Source organism: Stegostoma tigrinum, chromosome 28 (assembly GCF_030684315.1).
Source record: "Stegostoma tigrinum isolate sSteTig4 chromosome 28, sSteTig4.hap1, whole genome shotgun sequence".
Lineage (NCBI taxonomy): Eukaryota > Metazoa > Chordata > Chondrichthyes > Orectolobiformes > Stegostomatidae > Stegostoma > Stegostoma tigrinum.
In genome coordinates, this window is record NC_081381.1 from 15,740,110 (window position 1) to 15,753,466 (window position 13,357).

Consider the following 13,357-nt stretch of genomic DNA (forward strand, 5'->3'; position numbering starts at 1 on the left):
AATTCCCAGCTTGAATCTCTGCTGAGTCAATGAAATCTCACTTGTCCCTGGGCGAAGGGAATAAAATGTACCAGGTTCCACATCTCTCTCTTTCTCCAGTAAAGCAGGTAGGTTCAACGGGGAGTGTTAGCCTTCATAGTGATAGCTTGCATTGTTGAATACATAGTGATATTCACCACCTTTTCTGTAGCAAATAGCCACTATGGCAAGGAACTTAACAATATAACCTGAAGTAGGAGAAAAAGTGGAGAAAGGAGTTAAAATATTTTGAAAAGTAAGGGTTACAATTAATCTGCATCTTTACCGATCACTCAAGTGGTTTAGAAGACAGGGGTCAGGTGAGATTTCAGTTTTAAAAAGAGCACATTGTGAAAGGGGTGGCTCAGTGGTTAGCACTGCAGCCTCACAGCACCGGGTTCAATTCCAGCCTCAGGCAACTGTCTGGGGAGTTTGCACGTTCTCCCTGTGTCTGAGTGGGTTTCCTCCGGGTGCTGTGGTTTCCTCCCACAGTCCAAAGATGTGCATGCTACGTGGATCGGCCATGCTAAATTGCCCGTGGTGTTCAGGGGTATGTGGGTTATAGGGTGATGGGTCTGGGTGGGATGCGCCAAGAGGCAGTGTGGACTTGTTGGGCCGAAGGGCCTGTTTACACACTGTAGGGAATCTTAAAAAAAAACTGAGAATCACTTCCTGTGAGAGTTTATTCTCTGAAGATGCAACTTCAGGCTAAAGTGAGTTGTCAGTGCTGGAAGCCCTCTGGGTATTTCCTGTTCACTTCAGTGCACCTCCTACACCCTGACCTCCTTATCTGTCCCATTAAACCTTTGCTGGAGGAATTCTGTTTCTGAAACAAAGTTGTGGTGGTTAGAGTTTTACAGACCCCTCCGACGTGCTGATTTTGATCATCATATTCCAATTAATTGCTCCTGGTTTTGACCACTGTTACATGCCTTTCCTCCCTTTTTAAGATATTGTAGGCATTTAGAAGATAGGGAAATGTCAATTTCCTGCACACTCCCTCGTCTCCATACACTGTCTCCTTCTCGCCCTGCTCCTGATACAGACACAGAGTCCACGCTGAACATGGTGACCAGCCAGGCTCTGGAGAGCTTGGAGTAATTGGTCAGAGTTCCTGCATGTGGCCTGCCCAGAGCACACACAGCAACCCCCCCCCCCCCCCCCGCCCCCGCCCCCTTGCCGTCATGGACAATTGCGGGCAAACTGGTGAGGCATTGCAGCTGTGCCCAATCTCAACCCACCCTCTCCTCTCAGCCACAAAGTGCCTGGTTTAAATTGAGGCCCCAGGATGATGAGCATGGGCGGTGAATAGTTGCTCGGCCTCCTGCAGCTTGAAATGCTTTGGCCACTTGCTATGGTGTAGCGTTGCCTCACTCAGAAAGGACAGTGATTGTAGCCATTCTCGAATCAGAGACTTGAGCACGTAGTTCTTGGCTGACACCTCCAGTCAGTACTGAGGGAGTTGGAGGTCTTGGGTGAGATGTTAAACTGAAGCCTGGTCTGCTTCAGATAGGGGTCCTATTACACACCATAAGATACAGGACCACTGTGAGGTTGTTTGGCCCATTTGGGGTGGCATGGTGGCTCAGTGGTTAGAACTGCAGACTCTCAGCACCAGGGACCTGGGTTCAATTCCACCCTCGGGTAACTGTCTGTGTGGAGTTTGCACGTTCTCCCTGTGTCTTCATGGGTTTCCTCCGGGTGCTTTGGTTTCCTCTCACAGTCCAAAGATGTGCAGGCTAGGTGGATCGTCCGTGCTAAATTGCCCATTGTGTTCAGGGGTGTGTGGGTTATAGGGGGATGGGTCTGGGTGGGATGCTTCAAGGGGCAGTGTGGACTTGTTGGGCCGAAGGGCCTGCTTCCACACTGTAGGGAATCTAATCTAATCTAATCAAATATGCACTGCCATTCCATTTTGGCTGATGTGTTTTTCAACCCTGTTCTCCTGGCTACTCTCCATAACTCTTGATACCCTTACTTATCAAGAACCAATCTATCTCTGTCCTAAATACTCAGTCTTTTGCTGCAATGAATTCCACAGATTCACCACCCTCTGGCTGAAGAAATTCCTGCTCATCTCAGTTCTAAAGCATTATTCCTTCACTCCGAGTTGGTGACCTCAGGTTTTTGTTTCACCCGTTAGTGGAAACAACTTCTCCACGTCCACCTTATCCAGGCCCCTCGGTATTCTGTAAGTTTCAATCTGATTTCCTCCTCATCCTTCTAAACTTCATCGAGTACAGACCCAGAGACCTTAACCACTCCTCATATGACAAGCCCTTCATCCCCAGGATCATTCGTATAAACCTCGTCTGAACTCCACCCAACACCAGTGCATCTTTCGTTGGACATGGAGCGCAAAACTGCTCACAACCTGAGCACAGTCTGGCCAGAATGGAGCAGGATATTTTCTCAGCTACCTGGGTGATACTTGTCCCGAAGTCAACATCTCAGAAACAGCTTATTTAGTTTTTAAAATGTAATGGTATGTAGGAATTTGGTATGCTGTAATTGACTGCTGTATTTCCTACATTGTTGACTGCAATTGTATTTCATTGGCTATAGATCTCATAGTGCTATGTAAACTATTTCTGCTTTAGCTCTGCGCTGTGCGTAGCATGTATTCACTTGACAACTGGGCTACATGTACTCTCTCAATTTTTTTTAATAAGGTTTCCTTTATAGAAATTTTATAAATTTTCATGGCATATTGCTGAATTAATTGTTGTTTGCTTCAGTAACTGGTACCAGCCTCCCAGAGGTATCAAATTCTTCTGTTGTTTTTTTTGAGGTATCAAATTGAATTTGTGGGTCACCAATTACACACTTCAAGCCCTTTCTGTGTCTCATACAGGACAAGTAAGTTTCTCTTAGAGTTTTAGAGATGTACAGCATGGAAGTGGACTGTTTGGTCCAACTCATCTATATCAACTAGATATCCTAAGTAATCTAGTGTGATTTGTCAGCATTTGGCCCATATCTCTCTCAAGCCATCCTATTCATATACCCATCCAGAGTTAATGAAGTATAGTCACTGCTGTGAGGTAGGACATGTAGCAGCCATGTCATGCAAAGTAAGCTTCCACAAACAGTAATCGATAAGTGACCAGATGATCTGCTGTAGCTGTTGGCTAAAAATATAATTTTGGTCAAGACACCAGCGGAACTCAGAGTCATCAAGTCCTACGGCACAGAGACAGGCCCTCTGGCCAAAACTGGCTCATGCTGACCAAACTCTCTCTCCACACTAAACCCATTCCCTGCGCTTGGCCCATATTCATAGAACATAGAACATTACAGCGCAGCACAGGCCCTTCAGCCCTCGATGTTGTGCCGACCCGTCATACCGATCTCAAGCCCATCTAACCTACACTATTCCATGTACGTCCATATGCTTGTCCAATGACGACTTAAATGTACCTCTAAACCTTTCCATTCCACGTATTCGTCCAAATGTCTTTTAGATGTTGTTAATGTACCCGCCTCAACCACTTCCGCTAGCAGCCCATTCCATATGTGCGCCACCCTCTGTGTGGGAAAAAAAAACAAGTTGCCCCTCAAGTTCCCATACGTGCCTTCCCCTCTTAGCTTAAACTGATGCCCTCTGGTCCTTGATTCCCCTGCCCTGGGAAAAAGATTGAGTGCATTCACCCTATCCATGCGTCTCATGATCTAAACACTTCTAGAAAATCGCCTTTCAGTCTCTTAGGCCCTAAAGAAGAAAGTCCTAGCTTGTTCAACCTCTCCAACGTTCTGTACACAGCACAGAATGGAGCAGGATATTTTCTCAGCGACCTGGGTGATATTTGCCCATAAGTCAACATCTCAGAAACAGCTTATTTAGTTATTAAAATGTAATGGTATGTAGGAATTTGGTATGCTGTAATTGACTGCTGTATTTCCTACATCGTTGACTGCAATTGTACTTCATTGGCTATAGATCTCATAGTGCTATGTAAACTATTTCTTCTTTAGCTCTGCGCTGTGCGTAGCATGTATTCACTTGACAACCACATGTACTCTCAATCTCTCTTTTTTAAAGTAAGGTTTCCTTTATAGAAATTTTAGAAATTTTCATATCATATTGTTGAATTAATTGTTGTTTGCTTCAGTTACTGGTACCAGCCTCTCAGAGGGATCAGATTCTCCTGTTTTTCATACTTTTCATTTACATAACTTCCCAACTTCTATACTCAATGCCCTGACTGGTGAAGGCTAGCTTACCAAAGCCACCTTTGCTGCTATGTTTACCTGTGACTCCGTTTTCAGAGAACCATGCACCTGAACTTCAAGGTCCCTCTGTTAAGGCTCTGTTGACACTCCTTAAGGCTCTACTATTGACCATGAAACACCTGCCTTCATTTGAGTTTCCAAAATGCAACACCTCGCATTGTCCACGATACTGCCTATGTGAGTGTAATCCGCAAATTTATTACTCACGCTTTATACATTCTCATCCAAATCATTGATCTTGATAACAAACAGCAATAGGCTCAGCACTGATCCCCGAGGCACACCACTAGTCACAGGCTTTCAGTAGGACAAGCATCCTTCCACTGTTACTCTCTACTTCCTACCATCAAGTTAATTGTGTATCCAATTTGCCAGCTTCTTTGCTCCTTGTAAGTAGTACGGTGGAATCCCATTTGTTTTCACCCATGCAGACAGATGGAACCTTTTTGTCAAACATTTCATCTGAAAGGTGGCATTGACCAGCCCTTTCTCACTGCCTATATTCTTGAGTTGACCTCAAGTCTTTGGAAAAGATCTTGAAAGATCAACCTTCTGATTTGGGGTGGGAGGTGGTGTCGGGGTGGGGAGTGCAGTCATTGAGCCCAGGCCAACTCCTGCAATGATGGTAAAACTTTGCTGTTTGGTTATTACATGGATCTTTGGTGTAAGCATTGTGTAAGTGTGTGTGTTGAAAAACAAGTTGATTCCCCTCTCCAGAGGCTTGGTGACCCATTAGTCATCTCTGTCTAATGAGAGGAACTGCCCTGTGGTCCAGTGGGATTATGACAGTTTTACAAACAAGGCCACTTTCTGTCCATGTGCTGTGTGAATACCTTCCCTTGATGTTTGTAGTTGTCATGATTGAAACAAGATCAGCCAAATGGATCTCATAGAATATGAGATCACTGATTGGACCAGGTTAACAGCCCCAATCAGGGAGCCCAGGCTGACTGATGTAACCGGGAGTGCCAGGGGTTCTGTTCATTTTAACAGTTGGCTCTGACTTAGCTGGGCCGGTATCATGCATATGCATGTGTGAATAAAGGGTAACTTGGTCATAGGATACTGGCCTTCGTGGAGTTACTTCAGCAGTATTTTCAGAAAATGTTTAAAAGGCTTAAATGTTTACTGTTTAAGTTAATGCTGCTTGCGCACTTTCTTTTTACTTGTTCGTTTGTTTGTACATACGTAGCAAGGCTAGTATTTATCACCCACCCATAATTACCAAAAGGGCAATTAAGAATCAACCAAATGACTTGGGTTTGGAGTCGCATGTAGACCAGATCTCAGAGATGGCAGTTCCCCTTCCCTGAAGGGATCCGGATGGGTTTTCCCCAAAAATCATTGCTAGACTCTTGATTACAGATTATGAATTCTGATTCCATGGCAGGGTTTGAACCTGTCTCCCAGAACATTACCTGGGTCGAGTAATAATACCACTAGGCCATCTACCTGCTAGCATACAGTAACCTGTACAGCAAGTGGTATGCATGCGCTTGTTCATGTGTTTTGCAAACCGATTAAAGAATTCCTCCTGAAAAATTTATTCCTGTAACTTCAAGAATGTTGCTGTAAGTTGTCTGGCTTGTTATCTGGATGTTTGCAGTAAGGCATGTTGATGTGTTCCATAACAGTGCAAGTATGCCATTTCTGGTAAAAACGTTCCCTTTTAAACAACAGGCAGGGCTGATAGTGTTGTGCCTGTTAACTCAGTGCAGTCCAGATTACGTCTTGTCCCCACGAGAGATGGGGCTCCCTGTAACCATGGATTGTTAAGTTACTGTGGTACTATCCCTGAAGATTAAGCCAGTGAATGAGTTGGGGATAGAAAGTGGTTGCTAGTGTTTCTAATGAAAGATAATCTCTTTGTGTTTTGCAGTTGGCTAGTGCCTCTCGTAATCACTATGGCTGCTGTTAGCCTGCAGAAGATAGGCTATGATGCATCAGATGTGTCAGTAGGCTGGTGCTGGGTCAGTATCCAGGCAGAGGATCATGTCTTGTGGATGCTGCTCACTGGCAAAATTTGGGAATTTATAGCTTACATCACCCTGCCAACTCTTTACATCCTCATCAAGAAGCACATCTACAAAGCGGTAAGAAGGGAAGTTTTGTGATGGCGCTGTGCAGCGACACGGGCAGATTTGACTTATTAAGATTGAATTTCTTGTCCTAGCTACTGATAAACATCTCAGTTATGGAGCTGATGGTTTGATGTGGGAGGAATGAGAGCCAAGCTGGAGATTTTTGTTTCTAATCTTTTCAGCGATTATGATGAGATACCTCTGGAGTATGTAAGACTTGAACACAGATCTCCTGCTTCAGAGGTAGGAACATTACAACTGTGCCATAAGAGGTTCTAGCTGAATTACCACTGCTTAAAGCCAACCACCTGACCATGATATATATCAACTGTTGTCACTACTTTAGAAATGGTTAGTAAGTTATGTTTCTAAAGCAGTTAATGTTTCTGTGAAAAGGTATGGTGCGGAAGGAGGCCATTCAGCAAATAATGCAGCACTGGTTCTTCAAACAAGCATCATCATCTGGTGCCAATCTCCTGCCTTTTCCCCTGCACCCTTCCACATTATTTCTCTCCAAATAATCATTCAATGCCCTCTTTAATGCCTTAATTGGACTTGTCTCCACCACATTTCCAGGTAGTGAATTCTAGACCCAAACTGCTTGCCGAATGAAAAGTTTTTTTTTCTCGTCACTGTTGCTTTTTTTGAATGTGGCTTTAAATCTATGACCTCTTGTTTGAGTGGGAACAACTTCTCCCTGTTTACTCTATCCAGCCTGCTCATGATTTTGCAAACCGCTATCAGATCTCCCATCAGCTTTCTTCTCTTTAAGGTGAACAGTCCCAATGTCTTCCATTGGTCTTCATCACAGAAGTTTCTCATTCCTGTGACCATTCTTGTAAATCACTTCTGCACTCGCTCCAAAGTGTTCACGTCCTTCCGATAATGTGGTACCCAGAACTCTGTATAATATTCTGGCTGAGGCCTAGCAAGTGTCTCGTACACGTTCAGTGTCATCTCCTTACTCTTGTACTCTGTTAATGAAGCCAGGGTGCTGCATGTTTGACCTGCTCCACTTTACCCCACTCTGCTGTCACCTTGAATGACCTGCGCACATAATTTCTAATTTAAGTTTTGTTTTCCTTTTTCAAAGTTTTAATTTTTAACTCTATCAATATTTTGGTACTTTTCCTGGACACTCATTTTTGAGTGAGAGCATATGTCATGCATTATTAATTAAGAACCTTTAGCGCAAATTGGTATCTTGCACTTTCTATATTTTGTTTCTTTTCAGTTAGCCATCTTTTTAAGATTTGAAGAAATTTGCAATCATGTACTTTGTTTTTACACTGGATTTGAGAGGAAACTTTGTTCTATCCAGAACTCCTTTGGCCTGCACAGGAAATCTGTTGTGGGCACAGGGACAGTGAGATGTTGTCAGGGTAAGCAGAGGCTACACCGCAGGTTATAAGGAGAACCAGCAGTACAGGGGGGTTATTCCAGCAAGTTACATTCTCAATTATACACACCGCCAGTTGTTGGCAGAGTTTGGTCAAACTGCAAGTGACTTCTAAATGTTCAAAAATGTCTGCAGTTAAGGAATCTAATGAATAAGATAATTGCATTATAAATTTTAATACAATTGGCAATGGAACCAAAGGGAAAATGAGCCCCTTATAATGTAACGAATTATGATCTGTAATAACAATGTTAAAAAGGGTACTGGAATGGGTCTGTATAATTTGCAAAAAAAATTAAGAAAAATGTAAAAATAGATGGGGATGGAAAGTGGTATCAATAAAATAGTTTTTGTTTTTGCAGGGAGTGTGTACAATCTCAATGGATCGAATGGCCTCCTGTCCTTTAAGATTCTAGTTGTTTGCAAGCTCTGACCCGGAATCTAGAGGATTACCCCCAGAACAACCTTAGGAGAGCAGCGTGTTGGCAGTCTGCTCATCAATTCAATGTTTTCGAGCATTGTCAATTAGTCCACGTGTAAGTGTACAGCTAGTGGCAGGGCTCACTCAATCTGAGGCCTGAAGAATCTCTACAATAGAATCCCTACAATGTGGAAACAGGCCATTCAGCCCAATGAGTCCACACAGACCCACCCACCTTATCCCTGTAACCCTCCATCTCCCATCCTACACATCCCTGAACACCACGGACAATTTCCCATGGCCAAGCCACCTAACCTGTGCACCTTTCAACAGTGGGAAGAAAGTGGAGCGCCCGGAGGAAACCCACACAGACACGGGGAGAATGTGCAAACTCCACACAGACGAGGATGGAATCGAACCTGTGTCCCGGGTGCTGTGAGGCAGCAGTGCTAACCGCTGAGTCGCTGTGCTGCCCAACCTCTACAAGCCTGACTCTAACTTGACAGAAGGCACTAATCCTGTAGCTTCTACTTGCCGACCTACCTTTGTACACTTTTTAGTTGCCCTGTGACAATTGCAGGGACTTATGAGGAAAAAATGTTAGTGATCAGGTTTAGAGTGATAAAAAATAATGTGTGCAAGGCTTTTTAACTGGGGTTTAAGTAATCTCATGTGAAGTATCAAATGTTTGTGAGGTCTATTTATATTGTGACTGTAATAACTACCTAGTTGTTATGATCCCAGCTGATGTTCCTGCCGGACAAGGCAGATCTCAGATTGAAAACTGGCGTGCTAGATCTTGTTTGCTTTCTTTTTTTAACGTGGTGGTTATTCACTAAAACATAGACAAAGGTTTTATTTTGGTTTAGATTAATTGTGGATTGATTTAGCTTTGGAAACTGAGAGGCTGATGACTTTTTTGGGGCAGTTTTGGAGGAGACCTTTCTGAGGCAAAAGCAAATATAGTTTCTCTCCTAGAAAAGAGTATAGAGGATTTCCGGGAAAGCACGGAGTCTTTTCTTTCCAATTCATTCACTGGACGTGCGTATTACTGGTTATGCCAGCATTTATTGCCTATCCCTAATTCGTAGCGTCATAGAATTCCTACAATGTGGAAGCAGGCCACTTGCCCCATTGAGCCCACACTGACCTTCTGAAGACCATCCCACCCCCTTACTCTATCCCTGCATTTCCCATGGCCAATCCACCTAGCCAGTCTTTGGACTGTGGGAGGAAACCAGAGTGCACAGAGGGTAGTTAAAAGTCTAATATCTTTGTTGCTATTAAGCAAAATGTGTTATTTTTCTCTCAAAATAATTTATTTAATTTTAAGTACAAATTTGAACAATTGCACTGTCTAGTGAAAAGAGAAAGCTGAAAACAAAAAGCCGACCACATTGCTGTGGGTCTGGAGTCACCTCTAGGCCAGACTGAAAAAGGTGGGCGGGGAATCTGCTGGTAAATATCTAATAGTTGCAGCTCATGACACTCACCAATGCCCAGGTAAGGTTTCTGTTTATGGAAGTGATGTGGGGACCCTGTGTTTTAAGGGTTTGACCTGTGCCACAGATGGATTGGGACAATGAGTGCCTCTCAAAACCCACAGATCATGCATTTAGAGCCAAAGCTAATGCTTTAGTAAAAACAGAGAAACTTAGCAGGTCTGGCAGAATTTGTCGACAGAGAAACAGAGGTAACATTTCGAGTCTGGTATGACATGTTTAGGGTGGAACATGAAGGGTTTTATGCTGTTGGCAGTGGGGGAGGTGGAACAAGTGGATACAGATTGTAAGGGTGCTCAGAGCAAAAGACAACAGGATTGGTAAAGGAGTGATAGAGATGTGAAATGGGTGCAATTAGGAGACAGAAGATTGCTCCACTGAAGCCAATATGCTTCAACTCTGTAGCCTTGCAGAGTTAACAAACAGCAATTATGTGGAATCAGTAATTAGGCAGAGGAAACCAACTGATTGAGAATTTATTTGCTTCCCATCCTCCACATGAGAATGCTGGAGGAGGCTGAGGCAAAAGACGTCTACCTCATCCCCATAAATATCCCCACTGAGTATAACGGAGAGGCTGGAGACCCAACAGACAGATATACTCTAAAGTTTTCTTTAACAATAAAACAGAAGGTTTTTACACATTGAGGAGTAAATCAAGCTAGCTAAGTATGGAACACGTATTGAAACGTTCCCAAAACATGCAGCACAACAAACTGTCCTGCACCATTGCTTAACAATGATTCAAATCTAGAGAGTTTACCCTTCTTTATCAAATCTTAGGGCTGAACCTTAACAGAAGTTGGTTAAGTGTCATTTTGCTGGTTTTATTTTGTGTTTCTGTCTGTGGGCCTGATGTGGTTTCTGCCTCGATCATCCCTAAAATATCCCCACAGCCCTCTGGTGCTCTGTTTGTTGTATTTTCTAACACCCCACCCAGTAGAAGTATTGTGCACTGCCTCCAGGACCCCAGGCACAGACGCCCTCTTTACATCCTAGCCATGCTCCTGGCCAAGTCCTGGCTGTCTGTAGCTGCCCTGAACAATTGTGGTCAGTTGCCCCAGACAGAGGGAGTTAGCATTATTGACTGGCTGACAGGGACCTGAATGTCGTGGCACAGGTTAGAGATGGTCTCCAGCCAGAGGAGCCACCTGAACCTCTAGGGGTCGCTAAGCATGAGTAAGCAACCAGTCTGTTTCATTTTGGCATCACTTATCACATCCTCCTCCCCAGTTTCTGCTCTGCTGCCTGTTGAATGGCTACAGAGGTTTTCCTTCAGTAGTTGGTCCCAAGCACATGATTGGGCTGAAACAAAATGATAATTGTTACTGTTGCTGGTTGAACTGACCAGTTATTGATAGAAATGCTGACTCAGCTGAAATAATTGAGGCCAGGCTAAATAGGGGAATTGTAAAAATGGTTCTTCACCTTTTTTTTTAAATCCCTCTCCCCCTTCTCCTGTGCTGACCCTCTCGTTCAGTCCAGTGAATCTCATTCTCTGTAAACTGAAACGTTACACCCAAAATGCTAGGAAACAAAGTCTGTGCATAGACATAGTGTCGCTTTAAAACATCTGAGTTGTCACATGTCACTGAAAGTGTATTTAGCCCCTATCTGACTCCAGTTATTTACAATTCCTAATCTAAACCTCAAGGCTTAGACAGTATTAGACACATTCCATATTAGATTTTCCCTTTTCCTTAAAGTAAAGAATGACCTGATTCAAGCAAAGCCAATATAGAGCAATTTATTTTCAAACGTTAGCCAGAATATGTTAATCCTTTTTTCTTCCTCTTCAGAAAGAGTGCAGCAACATCTCCCTGTTAATCCCTCCCTTCTGGTTTGGTGAACAATGCCACATCTATGCTGAGACTCTGAGCTAGTCGAAGGGAGAGGCAAGCCCATTCCATATGCCTGTGGGACGCACTATAAATAGAATTTGTACTGTCAGTGTTTAAATCAAAGCCATTATCTAAGGATGGTGTTGTTTAACCTCTACCCCTCTCTAGGCCGGAAGTTTGGCAGTGGTACATTAGTTTTGTGACATGAGACCTTCAGACCCTGTTTTTCTTTCCTTTCTCGATGTTTTCTCGCCTTTATCATTGATTAATTTGGAACTGAAGGGAAGACTAGTTGCTTTAGATACTTGCCTGCATTCCTGAACATTTTTGAACCAGTTCAAAGGTGGAGGCAGATTCGCCCATGTACCTTTTTTAATTAAGCATCATGGATAATCTGAAAGGTATTCTCTCCCTGGAGATGAAACAAAACATGGGCTGTAAGGCATTCTCATTTCCTTATAGCAATTTATTTGCCCTCTCTACAATTACTGCAATATTGCCAGAAGGCCTGTCTTTCCATACTAACCATAACTTATGAGTCATTTTCTGCTTTGTTCCTGGTGTCACCGTGTCCAGCGAGAGCTGAATGTCACAGGCCAGACCGTCATTTGTTGTCCTGTCTCAAATTGCCCCACAAAGATGGTGATGAGCCGTTCCTGTAGTAGCTTGGTACAACTGCCTGACATGTCAGGCCAATTCAGGGGCCAATTAGGTGTCTGTGGACCCACAGTCCCATGTAGGCCAGATCTGCTGACAGTGGAAGATTTCCTTCCCTCAAGGACATTAGTGACCTGGATTTTTAAAAATGGTATATCGATGGTAGCTTCATGACCATGAAGAATGAATTGAGTTGAAATTCCATCAACTGCTGTAGGATTTCAACCTGTATCCCTTCAGCATTAGCCTCAGCTTCTGGATTACTAGACAAGTGTCATTACCACGGGTGTGACATTTTTCTCATCATGTGTTGTTCTTTTCCATGATCAGTGTTGGAAGAAATGACCCTCAAATTGGACTTACTCAGGTACAAGTTCAGTTGCCTTTTCTAATGTTTTTCATTTGCTCATTTGATGTGAGCATTGCTAGTGAGGCCAGTGTTTGTTACCTGTCACTAATTGCCCTTGTAAAGATGTAGTGAGCTGCCACCTTGACCCACTGTCATCCATCTGTAATTTGTGGAAGGAGTGGACCTAATACTTTGGGGAAACCTGTGACAGAATTCAGCCCAGTCGGCAAGGCATTCTTTCAACAGATTATTTTCTTTTTATCGCCTGTCTCTTGACTGATAACACGTATAAAGGCAACAGAGTGGAGTTGAGGATGATTGGATTGGCCACAATCTCATTGAATGGCAGAACTAACTCAGTGGGCTGAATGGCCTCTTTCTGTTCCTCTGGTCTTGCACCTTAAATGTATGAATGGTCAAGAGTCTCCTCTGTAATTACCCCGATTCAGTTTGTCCTGCACAGTGGGTGTGCTATTTCATATACTTGTGAATGATATCTTGCTGCCCTAAAATAATATGCAAAATGGTTCATTTCACTCCCACTTGTTTTCATCCTATTCCCAACCTATATGCAAAACTACCTCCTGGAAGCATCTGAAAAGCCTTTCAGTGTCCCAAGCCTGTTTCACCTTTCTAAATCCTAGCTGGTCGTGTTTCTCACTGCTGTTTTCCTACACTATTCCCATGTTGTCCATGTTGTTAGAATCTAGAAATCTATAATCTTTACCTTTTGATGAAATGAATTTGCAGTGTGAATGGATCCATGTGCACTTAACAAAGTCTTCATTAAAACTAATTCAAGAATCCCAGCTGGGCATTGGATGGTTTAGTGTGGAAGGAAATACATTTCTTTATC

General features: G+C 43.3%; 1 protein-coding gene across 3 annotated transcripts in view; it reads left to right on the plus strand.

Moving 5' to 3' along the window:
* Window positions 1-13,357, plus strand: part of gpr157 (G protein-coupled receptor 157) — a 161,064-nt gene that overhangs the window by 133,645 nt on the left and 14,062 nt on the right. For all 3 annotated transcript variants that reach the window (XM_059638026.1, XM_059638027.1, XM_059638025.1), the window contains one exon: window positions 6,131-6,344. In XM_059638026.1, the coding sequence (XP_059494009.1) occupies window positions 6,131-6,344 (214 nt within the window). The remainder of the gene's footprint in view (window positions 1-6,130; window positions 6,345-13,357) is intronic.